Source organism: Platichthys flesus, chromosome 1 (assembly GCF_949316205.1).
Source record: "Platichthys flesus chromosome 1, fPlaFle2.1, whole genome shotgun sequence".
NCBI classification, from domain to species: domain Eukaryota; kingdom Metazoa; phylum Chordata; class Actinopteri; order Pleuronectiformes; family Pleuronectidae; genus Platichthys; species Platichthys flesus.
Window position 1 is genome coordinate 8,440,045 of NC_084945.1, and position 22,545 is coordinate 8,462,589.

At 42.3% G+C, this 22,545-nt stretch overlaps 1 protein-coding gene across 2 annotated transcripts in view; it reads left to right on the top strand.

Annotated features, from left to right (window-relative positions):
* The window catches only part of LOC133935331 (protocadherin-9), a 191,814-nt gene that overhangs the window by 127,361 nt on the left and 41,908 nt on the right, over window positions 1-22,545 (top strand). The window contains exon 4 of one of the 2 annotated variants that reach the window (XM_062381244.1): window positions 8,602-8,803. In XM_062381244.1, the coding sequence (XP_062237228.1) occupies window positions 8,602-8,803 (202 nt within the window). The remainder of the gene's footprint in view (window positions 1-8,601; window positions 8,804-22,545) is intronic. The other variant, XM_062381250.1, reaches the window with a different exon arrangement.

Sequence of the window (22,545 nt, forward strand, 5' to 3'; positions counted from 1 at the left end):
CAACCCAGTCCTGGAACACAAGTGTAGCATAGGCTCATGGACAGGCGCACAGAGAGGACCTGTAAAAAGTCTGGCACCGAGGGCAACAATTGATTTTTCTGAAAATCCAGCAGCCTAATGATGCTCCAGAATTGGCCAGTGGCCATTTGCTGTTTGGTCGAAATTCCTTGAACTCTTTTTTTCTTCCTCTTTGGCGGTTTATGCAGCGTCTTTCCCGTCTCAGTGTGCTGACTATGATACAGTTCCACCACGTCAGTTACAAAGGACAGAAATCCACTAAGTGCTATATTGGTCAGATAATGGTACAGTATATGTGAGGGGAATTGGAAATGACCCATGATGTTTTAGCATCAGAAGTCACTTCTATTATTTCTTTCTTCCAATTACAAAGTGGCATTAGTATCTGCTACTTGTTGGAGGGGTTACAAGCCTTGGCAAGTGGAGACTGCAACATGGTCGCCTCACAAAGCTTTCATTAGTGTCCACAATTCTTCTCAGTTAAACTCAGCTCATAACTGAGAAATGTGCCGTCTCCTTTGTATTGTTTCATCGTTTTTAAACAGCAGCTCATTTGCATATCAATTCTCCTGGAGTGGCAGTATCAGACCAATCAGCTGTTTTTCATATCATTAGGTTTTCACACTTCACTTATTTTCCACTAAGTTGGATTTAGCTTTTAAATGAGAGATTGTGAAAATGCAGTTGCATTTTTCACGACTAAATTGGTTAGAGTAACACCCCCATGATTCCTTATTTCTATTAACAGAACAATAAATAGAATCCAATTTATAACCTGGGAGAAGTGTAGCGATAAAAAAGTGCTACAAGATCAAAAACGATGAAACTTTTTTTTAGATCTACAGCTTGTAAATCATCTTTTGGCAGATGATTCACAACTCGTGTTGCCTTGTGTGCGAAAAATATTAATTAGAGCTAAATTTATTTTCTGTATAGAGGAAATATTGAAAGTTGGCATTGAAAAACATGTGGTGCCAATTTTGCACATAAACTACGTACTATTGTGTAGTTTTATGCACATTTGAGTCAGTAAATAAACAGAACGTTCTGAGTATGTACATAAAGTTATATTAAACTGAGATAACCTACAGCTGTGAACTAAATGAAGAAAAGTTAAATTATCCAGATATCTCTGTCTGCTGGCTGTTTCTGGAACCAAAAACAAACATCTCATAAATCATCTCCTAAATCCTCACGTTGTTGTGCAAATGCCAAAAAAACGATTTTAGAAATCCAGAACACCAGTTGCCAAAGTCAACCAGACCTCCCTGCTGCAACGATTTACATTTGATCTCTCAAAGATGGATAATCATGGCTGTGTAAATAGCCATTATTTCCACGGGATAAACAGAGATTCAACTAAACAAATGTGTGCCTCTGTACCTATTTGGTGTAATGGAATCACAAATAGGATTTCACGACAGCTAATAGGGTTGTAGGGCTGCTATGAATCGCACCTCTCTGTGATTATGCTTTTGTTTATAAATGAGGAAACACATAAATGCATTTGATGTATTTTGTGAATGCATTTTAACATCTCTAATTTAGTTTTAAGCGCGGTTGCACAAAAAAGGTGAAATTCAGAAGCATTTGGGGCGAGTGAAAAAAAAAAAAAAAGGCTGACACCATTCACAGTGCGACAGAACAGTGACTCTAGTGTGCAGCGCCCGGATCACATGGACTGTAACTCATAAACACATCAAGCTCCCCCATTCAGTGCTCAGGGCCTAGCCCGCACTGCTCTGTAGTTAACTGTCTCTGAGTGTCATATCCTTCATCCTGATGCAGGAGACACACACAGAGAAGAATTGCTGTGTCTCTCATTTTATGGCCGGGGATGTCGGCGGAGGGTAGAGGCGATGAGTGAGTCAGTAGTGCTAACTTTGTGGCTAATGCCGTGCGGCAGTCGCACAGGTTTCGCCGGCTCTGCTTAAGACACGGAGGGAAGCTGGCTGAACCGCTGCCGCCTCTCAGCCCTCACTCAGCCGAGTCGGGTTATTTAACAGCATACTAAAGTTGGGATAAAGAGGGACAGGAGGGGGATGTGGAGGGAAACCGCCATCAGGAAAGGTAAGAGGTCACAGCGGGGTGGAGGAGGGAAAGAGAGTAGATGAGCCGAAGATGTCCGGATCTAGCCCCAGGGGCTGGTACATGACATTAATTATAAATGGAATTTCATCCTCCTGAGAGGTCTGTTCAGGTAAATTCTGTTTAATTTAGTGATTTTTTTTTTATATATATATATATATATATATATATATATATAAAAAAAAAAAAATTACTGAGTGCAATACAGTGTGAGGATTGTAAAATATTTTTATTTGTGGATGTTTTACAGGAACTCAAACACAAGTTAAAGTTTAGAGGAGAGTAAATAAAGCCATATTTTAGGAGCATTTCAGGGCAGTATTTTGTGCATGTGTCCTGGTTTGACATAATGATTTTTACATTTCCGGGCTGATTTGATACTGGCTTCTTGGGTATTGTTCAGTCGCCATCTTTTTATGTTAATGCTACTACTAGATGTTGTGTGGCTTTTACAGAATTGGTTTTATCTGTATACATGGTATTGAAAATACAGATGAATGCTAGTTTGTATCACCACAGTCCTTTCACTGAATGAACAGTCTTTTTTTTTATCTTGCATGGCAGCACAGAACATTGCTGATAATTGTTTTAAGATTTCACTTTATATATTAGCTTTTATGCATAACTTGTGGGAGGATATATATATATATATATATATATATATATATATATGCTGAAATGTCAAATGAATATGTCCGCCACTGATGACGCAAGTACATACCTGCCACTGATGCATCACAGGGAGCTGGGGAGGTTTACCCATCTGTAGGCAGGCAAGATGTAACTAGTGTTTATATAGAAGTTAAACATGCATGCTCAGCTGATGTAGTCATTTCATGTTCTCAGCTGTAGGCAGCCTGCGGTGTCAGACCTGGTTAGCTCAACCACCGGCGCACCCGTTAGCTGCAGTTTAAGCTTTAACTTCAGATACTCTGAGAGCCTTTCTGGAGTTGACAGAGATAATCCTAGAAGGTTTGTGTTTCATAAGCTTTTTGGCCCCGTAAAGTAGTGAATGTATTATTTTGCACTAAAGTAGCTTATGCTATAACAGTGCAAGGTGTACACTCTGCGATTAAAGCATCTTACCTTATTCCGCTCTTAGTTGGAGAGAATCTAAAAATGAACATGGAAAATAATCTGTGCTGTGTTTCAGTTGCTTTCAGACCTTTTCAGCGCATGTTCCGGGATCAAATCTAACATATGGTGGATTTGACCGGGCTCTGTTGTACAGTGAAAGGGTCAGGGACCTTCATAAGCTCAAAAACATTTCCAGCAACCTTGTATCTAGTACAAAATGCTTGGCAATATTGTTAGGTTTTAGTTGTAATCCTGTAAGATTTAGATCTTTCGCCGTTTATCGCTGATGTTATTCAGGAATAGCCATAAAGGAAACGATCAATGCAACATTAAATTAAGCTTTCAGCATGTTGGAAGGATTTAAAAAATGTTTTTTTTAAATATTATTCCTCTTTGTTAGACTATTATAGCAGTAGTTTGAAGCGTCTTGCTGCCCCCTAATGGTCAGAAATAGTTGGCGACTAGTTTGTGAATAGGATCTTTTCAAGGTATTATATTTTGTTTTGTTTTGTTTTAGAGGTAGAGACTGAAACCCATCTAAGTGATTGTGAAGTTTGGATCCAATCATATCGCCAAGCAAATTAGACTTTGGCATCAACAGGAGAAGACTTGTCACATTACCCGTCATCTATGAGAGATGACAGATGAGAACGTGTGTGTCTGGTGAGGAACACAGTGTACGACAATACACATGGATTTGTGTTTTTCATGACCAAAATAAATGGTCGAATGGATAAATAAATAAAGGAGCGTGCCGTATGTATATTGCATCCATAAATCTGGGTGAGATCATTTAGCCCAGAAAGAGTCAAAATGATGGACTGTGCTGATAATCACGTGCTAAGCAAATGCTCGACAAATGACTAACACAAAGCACAGTAGTGTTAGACATAGTGCAAACACACACACAGACACACACACACACACACACATACACACGCACTCTGTGTCCACTCCTCCAAGCTTGCAATTTGGGAAATGGGTCAGATGTGACTTAGATTTATGAATCTTTGTGTTTGTCTTTGTGTGTGTGTGTGCGTGTGTGTGTATTTGTAGTGAGCCGAACAGCGAGGGAGTGACTGATCGAGCGTCATTGTGGATGTGGCAGAATGCAGATGTCTCTCAGAACTGCCTCGCTATGATTTAATGATGAAAAGCAGAAGGCGGCAGACTTAGACTCTGGAGAGGCAGCAGGAGCAGACTACGTCAACATTCGAGTCGGAATCAAAGACGGGGGAGATTGTGATTTATTTGTCACTTTTTATTTGTGTGTTGCTTACAGAAACAACTTTGGGAACTCTTTTTATCTCCACATCTTTCATCTTTTTTAAGCAGTTTGAAAAAAAAAGAAGGAAAAGGCTTGTTTTGTTTTTTGACTGGGTTTATCTCATCAAAATAGAACCCTGGCTGACTGACATTGTGATGAATTTTTATGGATGAGCCCAAAGGAAATCCGAATGTGGCGTCGACGGGAGGCGGTGTCGATCAGCCGCTAATGTCTCACTTGATTTGATGTTGTATGGAATGTTACAGCGTGTCGGGGGCTGTGGATTGGAAACTGTGGGGAATAGTGTGTGACACTCCCAACACACTGTCTCCAAAACAAACATTTGTCGTTTCAGCAAGAGTTGAAACACGGCAACCGCAGTGCAAAAAAAAAGGTGTGAGACTTCAAAAACAAAAAAATCAATCGGCACGACCGGTGGAACAAAAAAGACAATCCCATTCCTGGCCTTTTTTGTTATTGATGTATTTTACCGAGGTGGCCAGCAGATGGCACAGCACCTTTGGTCTCCACGGGAAGGAGACAGAGCGAGAGAGCACTGCAAAGAGAGATTGAGAGAGAGAGAGAGCGAAAGAGATAGTTTTGTTTTCCTGGTTGACTGATCTCCCTCAGTGGTCTGATTGTGAGAAAGGACTCGTGGGAAGTGTTCTCTCACCGCAGGTGTCAGACGGCTGATAGATATGATTATTTGCGGGGGTGAGGAGGTTGCATTATTTTGTGTGTCTGTGTGCATGCTACTGCTCAGTGTGTGCTTCCCCTCATTAAACGTCCGCCTGCTAGAAATGCAGCGTTGTATTGTGTTCATTTGGAACACAATGCAACACAGAAGTTGTTTTTGACTTGCACACTGGGCTCCATATGGTCACAGGAGGAGAAGCCTGAGCTCCGAGTCATGAGCCCGACACCTGTTTGCTTTCTGTGGCATAGAATCTGACTGGTATCAGCCTGAGTCTTTACTGAGCAGTGATTCTGCTGATTGTGATTAGGGGAGTTGTTGCAGTACAGCGCTGAAAACATTTCAAAATAGACAGTGATTGCATAGTCAACAGTCAACACACACCCACAAACACACACACACACACACACACAGCGTATCTAGTTGTATGCATGACTAACTGAACAATTATTGTTGTCTGCAGACTTAAGCTTGTTTAGAATCACTAATCACTTTTATCACAAAAATAAAAAAAGCACGCTTTGGATAAACATCTGACATGAGTACTTTATTTTCTAATTGCTCCAACTTATGGGGCATCAACGTTTTATAGAGCCCCTAACTGCTTTAATGCCTATTTCTACATGTTTACCCGTTTTGCTCCCAAAGAACACATTGATCACAGCTGAAGGTTTTATCTGTTGTGGGCCAACAACTCTTCCCTTCCCCACTCTGCAGTAACACGACTCTCATGGCGTTGTGCACGAGGCTGCAGTCGTTGGCACTTCCTCTCCCCTCGTCCTGGTGATTTGCCGGCTTTCTGGAGTTTAAACCCCAAAGTGCTGCGATTTGCTTTGTGTTTGTTAAAGTGAGTGTGTTTGGTCAGGCAAATTATAAAAACAAGCGGATAATAAGGGTTAGCAGGCGCGATAAGCCGTAATATCTTGTAAACTGGCAGCAGGGATAGTTTAAGCCGGTCTTATGCTAATATTACTGCGAGTGACTGTCAGCAACGGAGAAACACAAACATCTCCCAAACACCCTTAAACCCACAAATAAACACATGTGCAAATGACAGCACCCGCAGACACGCACAGTGCATCTGACATACAACCGGATCTGTTCTATTTGATTATAAATGAATATCATTATGGGATGTTTAGCTTGGAACAGAGTGCAGTAAATAATTCACTCATGTTGACCAATTCTTAGCTAAAGTGTCTTCTGCTATGTCCAAATACAACACAGAATAAAACCTCCTCAAGGACAGAGTACAATCTCCTTTGTGTGTACGAAACAATGCTAAATACACAAAGTCATTATTATTTTGATTATTATCTTTTTTTATTCCAGTGTATTATGACTCATTGAAAAATGAAGAATTTACTTTTAAACTCTGGGATCAGCAGCTGCAGGTTTTTCGTCCACCACCAGAGTGGCCACTACATTTCCCTTTATATTAAATCAGCAGTGCTCACATTCATGTGTTTATATTATACTGATGCAGTGACATCACACCTTTTTGTTGGAGAAGTTGTTTAAGAAGCTCTCACAAATTGCACACCACTCCCAGTTTATGGGGTTAATACCATTTTTATAGAACCCATATATGTTAATAGCATTTTCTTAATACAGTCAATTCTCTGTCTTTTCTAATCAATCCTACATGTACTCACTGAATCGAATACTTTAGGACGTATAGTGCTAAGTAAGTGTAAAATAAGCACTTGTCCTCTCGACTGAAGCTGATGAAGGAGAAGCTGCCAGCTTCAGTATTACTACCTCGAACGCCTCGAGCGCGGCCAACAAATAGACGGCTGCCTTTGCCTCAGGCCAACTCCTTTTGGCATCAGCAGGAACGAAAACACGCCAAGCCACAGATAATTAAGTGCACACGCACCGAACATGTCAGCGCATTATGGCTCGGGTCAAATCTTTAAGGCTCGCCTCAACAGCCTTCTGTCTCCCTGGGTTGGTTTCCCCAGATAAAGGGGGTTTTGAAAGCACGTGCGCTCAGTACGCCTCACCTGGTGTCACGTGATAGTGCTGCGATGATAGGCATCACTGTCACACACAAAAAAAGCAAACAAAGGAGGGGACACTTTTTGGACCTCCTCCCCCGCCTCCTCCTCCCCCTCCCCCCTGTATTCAGTTGAAACGCCATATCTGATTATTCGCTCTTTATAATTAATAACGGTGACATTTCTCCCAAATCCCGCTGCTTGACAAGACCTTTACATTCACAGGAGTCCCGCTCTATCCATCCATCCATCCCTCTCTCTCTCTCTTAAGGAAATAAACACTATGCTTTTTAAAATCTGAATCTGTTTGCACCTCGGCTCCCAAATCAGCCGAGTCCCCCTCCCCCCCCCCCCCAATATTTATTATTCGCCCTTTTTGTTTAATTGAATGTTGCATGAGCCGTTCTAAAATATATAATGAGGTCATTTGCATTAGACTGCAGAATGGCTGACCTTTGCTTTTGCCAATAATTACTGTAAAACCCGTCTCTGTCTGTCATCACCGAGGATGTGGCAGGGACCTCTCTGTGCGCACGAAAGGTTAGCTGCAGGCTCGTCTCTGGACTTATGAAAAAGCCGGAGGAAAATGTCATTAGAGCAAGGGGAAAAGACACTCGGAATTAACAATTGGAAATTCAATCAGGATGGCTTTAAGGATGGCGTGTGTGCGTGTGTGTGTGTGCGAGAGCGAGTGTGTGAGAGTGTGTGTGTGTGTGTGTGTGTGTTCACGTGTACAGCTCCCAACAGAAGGGCTATAAGACACGTCCCAGGATCACCGGCGGGTTTAGAAATTCCACTCCTGAGTGAGAGTGCAGGATGTTGGTGGAAGGACACCCCGGGGGGGGGGGGACTTCTGTTAACTCTGCAGGCCACTTTGACTTTGCCAAACACCCCAAACAATCTGACAGCACAAACTCAACAACCCTCTCTGCAGCAGTTCTAACAAACATGAGAATACGATGTCCAAGATATTAGGCAAATTTCCTGGTTGACATAAATTGGGCTTGACATTAATTACACTATGTGTTTATGAGAGGCTCACACATTTTTTTTGCACCCTTCACCTGGCTGGATCTTTGGTACAGTGCATGGTGTTTTAATTTGCATGCTGTTGTTGGTTGTCGTTGTGCAGTGAAACGTGATGTGTTTACTTTGTGTTAACTCCCCCTTCCCCAACTACAACGCGGCCCAACTCCAAATAGACCCGAACAATCCTCTCCCGTCTTTTGAAAACATAGAAAACCGATCCCCTCTATTCATCAATACCCTCCTTACTTTGTAATCTAATGTTTAATACATTCCAGACAAACTCTCAAGTCTGCCTATTTCACACCGCAGGGCTGATCTCTTCCCGGTGGCGTGCACGAGCTCGGTGTGAAATAGGACAATAAAGGGTTTTAGAGGGGGCAGAGCAGAGCGCTAACATCGGAGGCTCTGTTTTGTGCTCTTGGTTCTAGTCGCAGCGGCGCGTCACGTTTCACCTGCCGGACGGCTCTCAGGAGAGCTGCAGTGACAGCGGTCTGGGGGACCACGAGCCTGTAGGCAGTGGCTCCCTCCTCACACAACCTCTCCCTCTGGTGCAGGCGCAGGACGACTTCTACGAGCAGGCCTCCCCCGACAAGAGGACCGAAGCCGACGGCAACTCCGACCCCAACTCCGGTGAGTCGCGCTACGTCTCATGACGATCTCCTCTCCCTCTACTCTCTTCGTTTGCAAACCGTGTGGGCTTCAAGTGTCACTGCTGACATTTTTAAAACAGCTGCCAAATGTTCATTTGGATCCAATTTGGTGGATATTGTGAGTGTTGTATTTGTGCGTTTCCTTTCAGACACAATGCGACTTCTTCAGTTTTCGAATGAAACAGTGAAATCAGAATGTGCTTTGTCTCGAAGCGCGGGTTCAAGGAAAAGACAATGTTTCACATATTGCTTGAGGGAACGACTAAAACTCCTTGAAGAGAGATAATGAATAGTCACAAAAAAACAACATCAGGCTCTATAAAGAACTCGACATACCAAACACCATTTAATTTAGACCCGTTTGATTGCTCAAGTAGGTTTCTAGTGGATCCACGAGCGGGTCATTCATTTCTCAGTTAATCATCCAGACTTGTTCATTCCTCCCAGGAGCAAACCTGGGCCTCCCATAGGCTCCTCACCTATTTGTGAAACTCATTTGATTTATTTAGAGTTGATTTCCCAGTTGGAAGTCCTGGTGCTCAGCCGAGGATGTTAACTTCCCACTATTTCTGGTGGGATCGTACATCTCCGACCCAGTTTTCTCATTTTATCGTTAAGAGGTGAGGCGTGTGGTAAGATCAAGCGCGTCGCCCCAAGGTCGGTGCCAGCCTTCCCGACTGAGGGCTGATCAGCCAGCGCCACATAAATACAAGTTTCTCTGAGTAAACGGTGCGTGCCCATGGTTTCATACCGACTCTGGATGCACTGAGCGAGCGCCGTGTAGGCCCGCTGACTCACTGTCTGCCCAAATGAAAAGCCGCAAATGGGCCAAGCATGTGCATTTGTGATACCGCACGATTGCAGGGAAAATCTATTTTCATTTGATTCTTCGCAAGTGAATAAATAAAGCAAAGGCAGTGGCTTGTTGCAGGAAAGAAAGAAGTTCAAAGAGTGTAAATGATGCATTTGAGGTTTGTGCCGCTCCTCGAGTAAACAGCAACTTTGGAAATAATCATATTTAATCAGGTCAGACCGTGATCTTTCTACAATCAAGGTTTGGTGCCTGAAACTTGAAAGTGGATGAAACTAAATTCATCAATGTTAATGAGCCAATAGAATTATACATTATTAAATATATGATAACATATGATGAAATGTATCTTATCTACACAATTGATGTAAGAAATTGCCACTGTTGAGACAACAAGATGAGTCTTGTCCCTGTAAACAGATTCGAGCTGCATAAGATTTAAATATCATCTACACATATCCCCGACACGGCGCCAGTTCAAACAAACATGAATCTGTGAACTTTGCATGTTTTATAGAGAGAGAGAGAGCATGGCGACTTGAGTCCTGTTTTGTCGTCTGAAGCTGCATCAAGTTGTGTACATGCATAAAAAAAGTAAAAAAAAGAATCTTGGAATTATATCTAAGAAACAGCTCAGTCCCTCGTGTGGTTTTCTAAAGCGTCCAACACACGGCATCGGTTTAATTCTCAAGCAGCGTCATTTTTTCTTTGTTTTCCGCGGAGCCGTTTCTGCACGCACACGATTACCAGTGACAGCAGTGGTCTTTGATCACTGACCTGCTGCTTGCCAGGATAATGATTTCATGTCCCGTCTATGAGGGATGTGTTACCTGCTGGTGTTACTCTCAAATATGTGAACTCTGTGGTTCCAGGTTAACTAGTTTCTAGTAGAGTCTCCGTCAGACTTTAAAAAAGACTGAGGTGACAGTGTCTGGAAAACAGTGTCTGGAAGATATCCAACACTGTTTTGCGCTTTGTTTTAACTTGTTAATTCAGTTATTCAGTCTGACATTTATTATGAGGAGTTTGGGGCCTCACGATTTTCTGTTCAAAAGGACTCAAACACTCAAAGCTGAGCTAATTCTCAGTCTATAGGTTTGTGTTCCTCACGTTTCTCTCTCCACAGTGGTTCTCCTTTCCCACCTCCTCATGGCTTCTCCTTCACGTCTTTCCTCGACCCTGTGATGTACTCCATCAGGGTCAATGAAAAATGGCTGTGATAGGAGAATATTTGGATTTTCTGAACGCTCCCTGAATCTCTTAAAACCCAGTTGATGCTCATACAAAGCTGCAAAATGCACAAAACTTGTAAATGTTTTAATTTTTCCCAACGTTGACCTGCTACACACTGTGACATCAGTTAGACTCTTCACAGTTCAACCCCTTAGTCAATTTTACAGATCTCCTGAGCACAGAGGAATAATTATTTCAGTAACACCTGCCTGGCAGAGAAAAGGTGGCGCGTCTGCGAGCCGTCATTAAGTCCAGTCGTCTGGCCTGACCTTTGGATTTCGTCCTCCTTTCCCTTTCGGTCTATAAAAAGTGAACTTACTAATTGTCTGACAGAAAAGTGGTTCCACTAATGCTGGGGTTGTGGCTTCCATCAGAACCGGGGAAACGCACACGGTGGGGGAGTTGTGAAAGTGTGTCTTTTTTTCAAAGAGCCCGGGATGGAGCATAAAGAGGTGTTTCATGTTTCTTTGTGACTGGGTTATCTGCCCAAATCTTCACCGCGACAAACCGAGGAGACCTCATGCAACCTAAAGACGAAAGTGAGTGAAGACGCCGGTGGATGGATGATAATCACAGCCTCGGCAGGTTCCTGTGATTTAAAGTCAGTGAGACACTTAACAGCACATGTGAATAAGTCGCATGGAAAGAAAGCGAGGTTGCTTAGAAGAGGGAGACCTTCCCCGAGTGATGATTGATGGGGGGAGCGGCCTAATTTACAGTCGGCGGTGACAGCCTCCAGCCTTTGGCATTTCACACGTTGGTGGGTGGAATGTAAGTTTCACAGAGTTAACTTGCCGGAGTCTACTTTGATGAATTTAGCTGGTGCTCACACAGTCGCCCCTGAAGCACAAATTAAGCCATTCTGTCATCAAACCACCGTCAGGGCTTCAATTGGCTGCTGAAGTGATTCCCCGTCGATGACAACAAACAACAAGAGGGTGAGATAAACAAAAACAGGAGCAGATAGAGAACGGATCATTATTACGAGAAGTGGCATCGCAGCCAAATGGAAATTATATTTTCCCAAAGAGCTTACACTTTCTCTCCATTAGAGTTATATCATTATGAAAGTTGGAAACAATTATTGTATCGGGCGATGAGCGATGGATGATGCTGCCCCAGAGAGAGAGAACAAGTGAAATTGATAAATGACACTTTGCCAGTTTGGAGAAAATTTCAAACCAAATAGAGAAACTTCAGGTTCTGGTAAGTTGTCCTTTTCCCAGTGCATCACTCATCAAACTTTACTGGTGTCCGCAGCCAAACACATTCACATCTTTCCTGTCCTGTCCTTCAAACTTTGTGCCAAAAAATAATATGTATTAAAACGTCCTGCAGCTCATCACAGCCACGTTTCCACCTGAGCTGCAATTAAAAAGGCTGAGCTCCAGGCCACACCCTTTTATAAACGATGAAGACGAATGCAGGCGTCACCCGGGCTGCAGTGTTTTTGGATTTGGACAGGGACAGTCCTGAGGGAGTTATTAGCAGACAACAAAGATTTGACTGATCTGCGTTTTTGAAATGCAACTGTTCCCGTTTTCAATGCATCCGTCTCCAAAAAGGCTTTTCATTTACGCTCCGGGAGAAACTGTAGAATGATTAATTAGAAAGACATATTTGATGTGCACATAGGCCCAGAGCTTCGCAGAGTCTGGTTATTGAATTACACTGGTGGATGTGTTGTGTGTGTGTGTGTGTGTGTGACTCTGGCTTGACAGTCCACATCATCTCCAATTACTTTATCAGACTTAAACAAGAAGCACAAATATGCTCTGATGAAGTGACCACTGTGTCCTGAAGCGTCCCTGTGCTTTGTTACAAGTGGTCGCCCAGTGCACCTCAGAAAATATAACTGAAGTGACTTAAACTGCAATTGGCAAACTGAAGTGTCTCGGTTTAGCCGGACGTCTGCCGACCCCTCACTCTCCCAGTGGCCACTGGTCAGCAGACTCAGTCTCGGTCTGCCAGTCAGTTCTCGTCTCACTTCTCATTTCTCGCACATAATTATTTTTCGCCGACAGTTAACACGGTTCAAGCGTCAGCCCCTCTGAGCTCATCATCTGTGACAGATGTAATTCTCGGCTGTTTGCCCGATTTGCCTCTGTTTCAAGAAGTCGGGAGACGCTAAGAGCTCGGCTTCACTTTGAATCTGTTTCCTCCGAGGCGGCAGGAACGTCGCAGCAGCCGGCAGAGCAAACACCTGCAGGTTAAAATGGAGTAAAAAAAAAACTACACACTTTTTATAAGGCTGATTAAATTCATCTAAAAGTCTCACAACAGACAGACTTGAAAACGCTCATTAACCTAATAGTATTGTGGCGTAACCCATAATGCAACACTTGAGCAGTTGCAGCAGTTACACCGGTGCTTTCTTAAATTCAAAAACATTTTCTGTTGCCTGTACCTCATTTTTCTAAACCTGCTACAGAAAAACAAAAAAACGAATGTACGATATTCTTTCTCTCCTGAGTGGGAGACAACTCAGTTTAATTTTTTTCCGGCTCGTTCTGCAAAAACAACTTTTCAGCACCGAAGTATCCGGGTGGGCACAAACACAACCTGCCGATATTTAGCTACTAAATTTTAGAGCTGGTCCAAATGTCACACGGTAATCTTTTTAATTTAGTCTCGCTGATTTAATGGCTTTATTGAAATAAAACGTATATGATATACAGGTGTGTGTATTTGCCTTCACACAATAGAGTGACCGGACTCTAATGGAGCAGGTGCACAGAACTAACACGTTCAAGGCAGCATGAAGATTGTAATACACCACTAGCTCTGAATCACCACGGTTCACCATCTGCCATCGGGGACAGATAGACAAGAAAACAAACTGGCTAAGTAAAGTAAGTAAGGAAAATAAATAAATATTTACACTTCAAATTCAAGCTTTGTTTGTCTCTTACAATGAGTCTTTACTTAAAGTGTTCTTTGAAACACTCAGTATAGTAACAAGGTTTAAAATAATCAATTTGGCCGTGAGATGCTTTTAATGCAACAGAGCTCACTAGCGTTTCTAATGTTTATCCTTCATCTCACTTCTATGCTTTTACTTCTTACTGAGTGACGTGAAATTACACTTTCTATCTTTAAGTCACTCTGTTCAAGGACAAATCAAATAAACAACATGAGAGTAATAGTCAGAATATAATATAATAGACCGCTGCATGTCCCGCCGCAATTATACTGAAGTCTGAAGTAAAAAGAACTGAACAAAACACGTAAACACGCAAGTCACCGAATCACAAAACAGAAACGAACTTGGAAGGAAACATAATTCTGTCAATCCAGTTACATTTCTGAAAAATAAACAAATGTTTTTGGCTTGGTTGTACATCGATGAGAGTCCCTAACCACCGAGAAGCAGGAATAATACATGGCGGGAGAGTGCCCGGGATAAACAGAGAAGAGAGTGCAGCGAGAGAGCTTGATATTTATAAAACATTTAAAACAACCATTATTGACTAAAGTGCCGTATAAATGATTTAAAAAACATTGCAGTCAAGACGCTCAGAGCAGTACGACAAAAACATCACTTGCACAATCACACATATTCAAATACATGCGTGCACAAACAAACTTAGACAAAGCCAAAAGCTGAAAGAGTGTGAGATGCATTGAAATGAGTCTTCAGAGTGTTTGGAGCTGATATAATGAGAAAAGTTGTTTGTCTTGTTGATGAGTTTAAAGTTCAAATCCAAACTTTAAAACAACCAAGAGTCCGATTTCGAATGACTCCTTGGTTTTTTGGGTCAAATCCGATCAAAGCAAAGAGAAACAAAAGAATCTTAAATTCAGTCTGAGTCGTCCTGTGAGACGAGAGGACGGCCAACGATCTAAGGGGAGCGGTTACTCCGCGGTGCCGCCGGGGGGGCAACATTTACATGTGACTCAGCTCTGAGTGTTTTCACTTTACAATGTTTTTTGGGATGATTTTGAACTCTGAATTAGTCTCTGAGTGAACCACATGTGAGTCCTGAGTTTCCATTTGAAGAAACTTGCATACATGAATATGTTTTGCACAGAAGCAGACCTCAGAGCAAATTCACACCTAAAATTATTTAAAAATAATCTTAAAAAATTGCCTTAAGACTTTCAGGCGTTGTATTTAAAGACACATTGTCAAATATGCAATCGGATTATGACTAATATACCATTTTCTTTTCTACTTTATACAGTATGAACAATATGGATTTGAACACTGGGTTAGTTTCGACTTGATAAGTGTTGGTGGCAGCTCATAACGACTAATATAAATTAAATATGAATAATACAAACTAATCAATACCAATTGAAAAGTAGCAGTTCTAGGCAGGAAATGCTGAGGGAAATTGCTGATGATGTTCAGTACTTATTGTCAAATGAAGTAATAAATCCTCTGGTGCCTTTTGGCAAAGTGGTGTGTATTCATCTTCACATAAAATACTTTTATTTACAGTTTTTTCCCTAGCAACATATAGCCTCAGCATCAGGATACTGCATTTAAAAGCATGAAAATCGAGATCTAGAGTTTTTAAACATAAAAATGTCTTCTGCTCTTTGAGTCGTTCTTTAAACTTGAGTCAGTTCATATACTACTTCATATACTTCAAACATAACCCATTCCCATGGTCCTAACAACAAATTATTACATGTCATGAGCTGTGATGGGACAATTATCACCATCACTGATGATATGAATGAAGAGGAGGAGAGCTCTTCTTTTTTAACAGTTAAAAATACCCAGGCAAAGTGATATTGAACCAATTAATCTACATTTGACATCGAACCAGGAATTAAAGAAACGTTGATTTATGGTTGAAAACAAAAAGATCAGAGTCGGTGGCTGAGATCCCAGCAAATGGTCTCAAGTAGGAAATGAGGATGGAGCTGGGAGGAATTAGTTGTGATTTAAGTGGCCGATTGTATCTTGGCGGACATATTTTGTTTTCCTAAAGGAAGCTTGAGGTATTGTAAAAAATAAATAACTCTGTTTTCAATCTCATGTTATTGGATTTAGACAGACTATCAGACGTTTAAAAGAAGAGACAAATGTCATAAAAGGCCTATTCTGAGAGAAACCCCGGGGGGTACGACATGTCACTCAATGCAGCTCTGCATGTGGCAGACAAGAGTCACTTAAATGTAAAATGACACTGAGAGCCGAGCTGAGGTATTGATACAAACATGACAACGACACCATCAATCATTGCAAATATTCATAATGGTTTTTTAAAAACATTTTTCAAACTGTGCTCCGTTCAGAGCACAGGGGAAAAACTGTATATCCACATGTAGTGATACGCTGCTTAGTCATTTAATTAAATGTGACCTTCAACTATGGAGGATGTTCTCCATTCATCCACATTTTATTCTATATTTTCCTTATTAACTACTTTTTGTTTTTTGATATTAACAGTTCCTATGCTGTCATATGATTATTATTGTTATTGTTATTAAGGTTAGATGAGTTGTGGGTAAAGCTACTATTACTTGGTGATATGGCTATTGTCCTCCATGTGCTAACTACGTCTTGTAGTGTGGTGTGGTCAAACACCTTAGTCAGAATGCATTAAAAATTCACAGTTTACAACATTTAATATCTCCCATAATAAGTCCTTGGAAGCTGAGGAACCAACGTCAGCAACTGTTGCACGGACTGGTTGTTTTACCTACAGGGGCAAATAATCCTCCTACTCATTCATTATTAAATCACATTAGAGGTGAAGCAGAGGTGAGTCAGCACACTGCACCTCTCCTCTTCATTCTGTTGATGTTCGTAAAGAACATGGATTATTTGTCTTTTTTGTCCAGTATTTCAGAATATAGCCCCAGTGCGTCTGTTGTTTTCTCTGTTTTTTGTGGGATTTATTGTTAAAAAGTTCAAGTTGTGCAGTGGAAAATGTTTTGTGTTGTGTTGTCTGCTTGTGTGTCCCTGATTCTCTCGGTAAATTGTGCATCATCTTGTCATGTCAGCGTGCCCGTCCTCTCCCAAACAGCCTCATCCAGCCGCCTGTATAATGACCGTCCTCTCCAGCGATGGGTCACATGTTCAAATGACACACTGCTCGTTCACATTAGCTAATGGGACATGTGGGAAACTGCCGCTGAGACAGCTTTCAGGGCAGAGGGCTTAGAAAGGGACCGACACTGTCTCCGGTCTGTGCTCATGGTCCCGAACAATAAGCAACATCTTCCACTGTGGCCAGTCTGCATATGTGAAAACTCTAACACTCGGCGCGCCACTTACTAAACTAAATTGTCAGGCCGTTTGAATTTATTAATAATTTCCCAGTGAAAATTCAAGTTTGTTTCTTTGTTTCAGAGGTGTGGGCAGGTATTCGAGTGCCTGTTGAAACGAATCTGTGGAGAAACTATTTAAAGATGAGTGATGTTAACAGGAGCACAGTTCACCCAAACGGTCGGTTGCACTATGCATGCACAGGAACACAACCAAGTGACAGGAACAGAGGAGGAGGCAGAGGGGAGAAAGGGGTGAGTGGATGAGCTGCTCGTTGAAATAGCACAGTGTGACTGGGAGAGAGAGAGAGAGGCGGCTGTTAAGGGCCTTGGTGGAGAGGGCGGGGGGGGGTGCTCGAATGTAAGATTGTTATGTTCTCTACCATGAAAATGGAACCACTTTAGCCATTAATCATTGATGGAAAGGAGAAGATGGATAAGTCCCCTGTTGAGGTGCATGTGCTCTGCAAAGCTTTGTCTGACACAAAACATCTTTCCCGAGCCTCCAACTCTGACAAATATTCACAGCAAAAAATACCCTCAAATTAGAATAATTACTCCCTAAAAGAAATACTGAGCGATAAAAGTAAAATATCACAATTGCATCTGTGTTAATTACCCCCACATGTCTGTACTGTTCTTAAACATAAGTCCATATTTTATCATCTCGTTAGCTTGGCAGTTTTTCATCCCAATATTGTGAGAATATGCTGCCGGCATGGTGGACTGTTTATTTTTAAATAGTTGAAGCCAAATTTCCGGTTATTTATTTCCCACGTGTCCCAATTGTCTCTCCGTGGCAGAACAGATTGGAAGCTTCTTCACTGCATCTCTACCTTTGTGCCACCAGGCTCGCTGTCGTGGGAAATATTGGATTACCCGAGCTGCACAAAACACGAGTTGTTTTTATTTTGCATCAGTGTACTATGCAACTTCACTTTGCCGCTTTCAGCAGGTTTGCAGTTCCACGAGCTGAAAGGACACACCATAGTTTGACTGGTGCTTTTTATTCTTAATTAGCAGAGTCAAGTCGTCAGGGAACAAGCTGTGGCAGATGTACACAACTTCTTTCCAGGAAAGTATGTTATTTAAATTGTTTTTACTTTTTACTACACAGATATAAAATATAAAATAAACTGTGAATGGGCACTGGAAAGTTGGAACACTCACAGCGGGAGGATTGATTCACTGGAGCTAAAACAAACAAGTGCGGACTCAGTATGTATCAAACTAAAGAATGAATTGTCGGGAAATATTTGGCTGCATGTCTTCGCTCCCACATTGTGCTGTATATTGTGCGTTGTTTTCCATTCGTTCATTGAGAGCTCTCCAGCGAACGGCAGGAGAGCGGCCGAGCCGATCGAGGTTTCTCTGTTGTCTGAGCAGCTCTGACAAACCCGTCTCTGATTTACAGTTTGCATCAGAACGACTGGAAAACAGAATCCGTGGGAGAGGTGACAGATTCTAAGTTGTAATGAAGTTTAATTGCCTCGACCCTTCTGCCCCCATCCGTTGCTCGGCTGGTCAGCAGGGGCAGGCAAAAAAACTACTGAACAAATTTTCACAAAACTTCATGGACCAAGAAAGAACCAATTCAATTTTATTGCAGGAGCCATTATTTTTTACTAATGTCCCCGGTAAAAATTCATGGATCTTGATTAAAAAAATCAGACATATTAAGCAGACGGATATCTGTGTGTGTGTGTGTGTGTGTGTGTGTGTGTGTGTGTGTGTGTGTGTGTGTGTGTGTGTGTGTGTGTGTGTGTGTGTGTGTGTGTGTGTGTGTTCAATTTGGTGCAGCTTGATTGGATTTAAGGGGACTGTTGGCCCTTGGGCTCGAGGAATGCACTTGACTGAATACCATTCTAGTTCTCTTTGTTTTTTATTGTGTTCTGACTTAAGTCTTGTTATTTGCAATCCTCTGTTCTCCTGATTAATTTCTCCCGATTGTGACCTTGATGTCATATTCAGGGGTTGATGGTCTATGGAGATACAAAGGATTTGACTTATTATTGAGCTGTTTTTCTGTTTTGTTTGTCTTGTGCACATGCACACTGTCACATGCTCACCCCTGTATTCCAGTGACCTGATAAAATGTCCCAGCCACTCTGTTCCACTGGCCAACGAAAACCACTACTAGATGGTAGTTTTAAATCTGACTTTTTGAAATGTTTTAAAAAAAAAAAAGAAGAGGGGAAGGCAGGAATTCAATAAAGCTGTTGGACCTCTATGGAAAACACACTGTGATTTGGTAAACATCTGAGTAACACTTGTAAACACAACTTTAGTAAGTTTAGAAGATAACTCCACGAGGCACCTCCAAATCAATACTGCACCCCAATCCCAGAGAACCTTTTTCCATCGTCAGGAATCTTCCTCTGTTTGGTCTAATATGTGGATGTGTGCTGGTGCTGAGATGGTCGGGTTGAGTTCACGTACTTTCCAACGGACTCCAACGGCAGCAAGCTTTTGAATAGAAGCGATTCAAAAGCCCATTGAGACTTCTCACCCCACTTGTCTGCTGTCTGCACGGTGCGTTCCAATCACACCACTCCGCTCCATCATTTGTAAAGTGAGTGGCTGCAGTGAACTCAGCCGTGTGCTGGTAGACTATTGACGTAAACTTTATTTCACCTAAAGAGAGGTCGAGGTAGAATAGGCAGTGGATTCTGTTTTTACTGCTGTTGGACAAATGTTCCCGAAGCAACCGGGTGAAAGAGCAGTAAACAGTTCGGAGGTTTGGCTACTTTGCCACGATGGAGGAGAGAATACAGAGCGCTCGGCACAGGCCGGTGAGTGGGCTGGGATTATTCTCTGGAGGTACATGCATTCACTCTCGGGCACAATCCCTTGAATTTTTTGAATTCAGCACAAACTTCCAAACTTCCTGTATTCTGTGGCCGGTTGCTGGGATGTAGGCAGCGACTTGAGACACTTTTGACTTTGGTTGGACGAGAGGCAGAACGCTGCATGAGCTGCAGGGCCGGAGGAGAGCGGCTGAGTGTCACAGCCACGAGCGTGTACCAGTAATCCACACAGGAGGTTGTGGCCAGGATGTGATCCCAGTGCACGAAAGTTGTGAGGAGTAATCTTGATGCCTGTAGCAACCAAAGGCTTCTCTAAAGTGGGACGTAATGGGAAGCGGATAGGAGATAAGACTATATATAGAAATTTAAGGTTTGTGAGTGGTGACTTAACATCAGCATACGGCAACATATATTTACTGTAGTACACCTTGCTTTCAAAGACATGGAGAAAGAAAAGAACAGAATCTAAATCCACCCTGTGACCTTACAACATTTATATATAACTGTGTGACATTTAAACAATACGCGTGGCAGTGAATTCACTTTGCAAACACTGATATCTGAAAACCAACACGCAGAGAAACGTGTTTTGCAAACTGGAATGAAAAAGATTTTTCTTTTGCGTGAGTTGCACTAATTACAGACAATGAGAGAGAAGATTTGAAAGAATACACCAGCAACAATAACAAGCAGTGAAACCTGCCATTGTTCAGGAGCTAATTAGCGGGCGGGTAGTCAATTAAGCATCTACATCTTACATGTACTTCTACTTCTGTATAGCTGTTCAGGGAATATAATGGGACGTTTAATCTACTGTCGTAAAGATTTGAAATGGTAATTGGATAGAAGAAAAGGTAGAAATAAAGATGCATAGAACTATTTCCTGTACTGTATGTTGTCACTGCTGAGATACATTGAAATACCCTTCGTCTCACATGCATGTGTTCTGATCCCGACCCTTTTAAACATATGTTCCAAAGACATTTCCAGCTCTACAACTGCTGTTGCATATTCATCCACAGGGATGATATGAGATGATACCTCTGATGAGTCATGTATCGCAAAAATTAGGACAACTTGATAGCGTCAACCTCGACTGAGTAAGAGTCACAGACACATCCAGTGAAACCCGGGGCCAGCAGCTTTGTTGCTCCTGTAGTACGGATGCCCGGCAGACGGCAGTTGACTATTCAGGGTAAACAAATACCAGGCTGTCACTCAGCCTGGCAGTCGTCCGACCACCTCAGACACAGACAGACCGATGATGCCAGTGAGATGGTTGGATGCCAAAACAGTGGATGGATGTCGAGATCCTTTGACTTGAGCCCCATTGGGCAGTGAAAGACCTGGACTAGTCTACCTGCACGCATATACTTTAACTCTATATCAAAGATGGGAAACGATGTTGAGGTTCTCAAACCGTACATCATCATATCCGATTCCATCCAGGAGAAAGCAGTTCCTTTGATCACTGAGTTTTTATTGTAGGAGGCAGACATCATCCTCCCGGCCACCTCTGTGTTCTCTTTTCATAAAGGGATGATTTATGCACATTTGCAGTTTAAACTCCCCTTAAACGCAGTTCTGCTGTATACAAGGAAGAAGACGTCTGTGTTTGTGTGTGCCGTCTGATACCTAAATCCCATTGTTCGAAGAGGAAGAAGCAGGGTAGAGTGGCTGGGGCCCCTGACCAAGCCTGAGGGTGGGTGGCATGGATTCATAAATCAGGGGGAAGTGTTAATCTCTCCCAGGTACTGGAAAGCCAGCCCTCAGTAAATATGTTGCCCCAGGATACAATGGGGTTTAGAGGATTTCTGTCTCCAAAGAGAAATTAGGCAGGAGCTTCAGAAGTGAGCTAAATGGAAACGCTTGCCGGAGCATACAGAGAGAGAGCAGGGTGCTGCTGTCAGCTAGTAAACATCGCCTCGGAGTAGCCTTAGTCATTATCGTGGCAGTCGCTGCCAACAGCCAGGGTGAACAGACGGGTGGGCTGATGAAGAGCATCTTCTTCGCTGATGATTAGTCACAATAGGGAGGAATCGGAGGACTGCTGGATTATATGGCAACACAAACTCTCTGTTCTATAAGTAAAGTCGGTAATTACAGAGACCTACAGCCATAGCCCACCCACTTTGGGAAAAACATCCACTCACTCTTACTTCTTTACTCGTGGTCTCGTGTTTCCAACTTATACAACTGAGGGTGGTTCTTTATTCATTGTACTGACAGCGTGTGAGGGAGTGTAGCAACAAGAAAGGAACAAATCATTTCCAATTCCAGTTGCCTTTTATCATGCAGACTTGGTTATTTATTTAAAAAGCCAATGTTGTCAAAGGGCATGAGATAGTGCTTTGACTTTTTCTCGCATTTCTTTTAACCACAATCAACGACTGCACTGCAATTTTTTTTCCCAGGCATAGTGAATGAGGAAAAGGTAATAGGTGGTAGATGAGACATTTTTATTCATTACAGATACCTGCTGATTCCTGTTAAGGATCACAGGAGCCTGGTTCGTAATTATCACAGCATGCGTTGGCCGAGAGGCAGGATACCGAGGTGGTGTTTAAAAAAAGAATAATGTGCGGTTACGGAAATGGCAGAAAACGTGAAATCCTACATATTACATGCATGTTTTTTATAATTGAT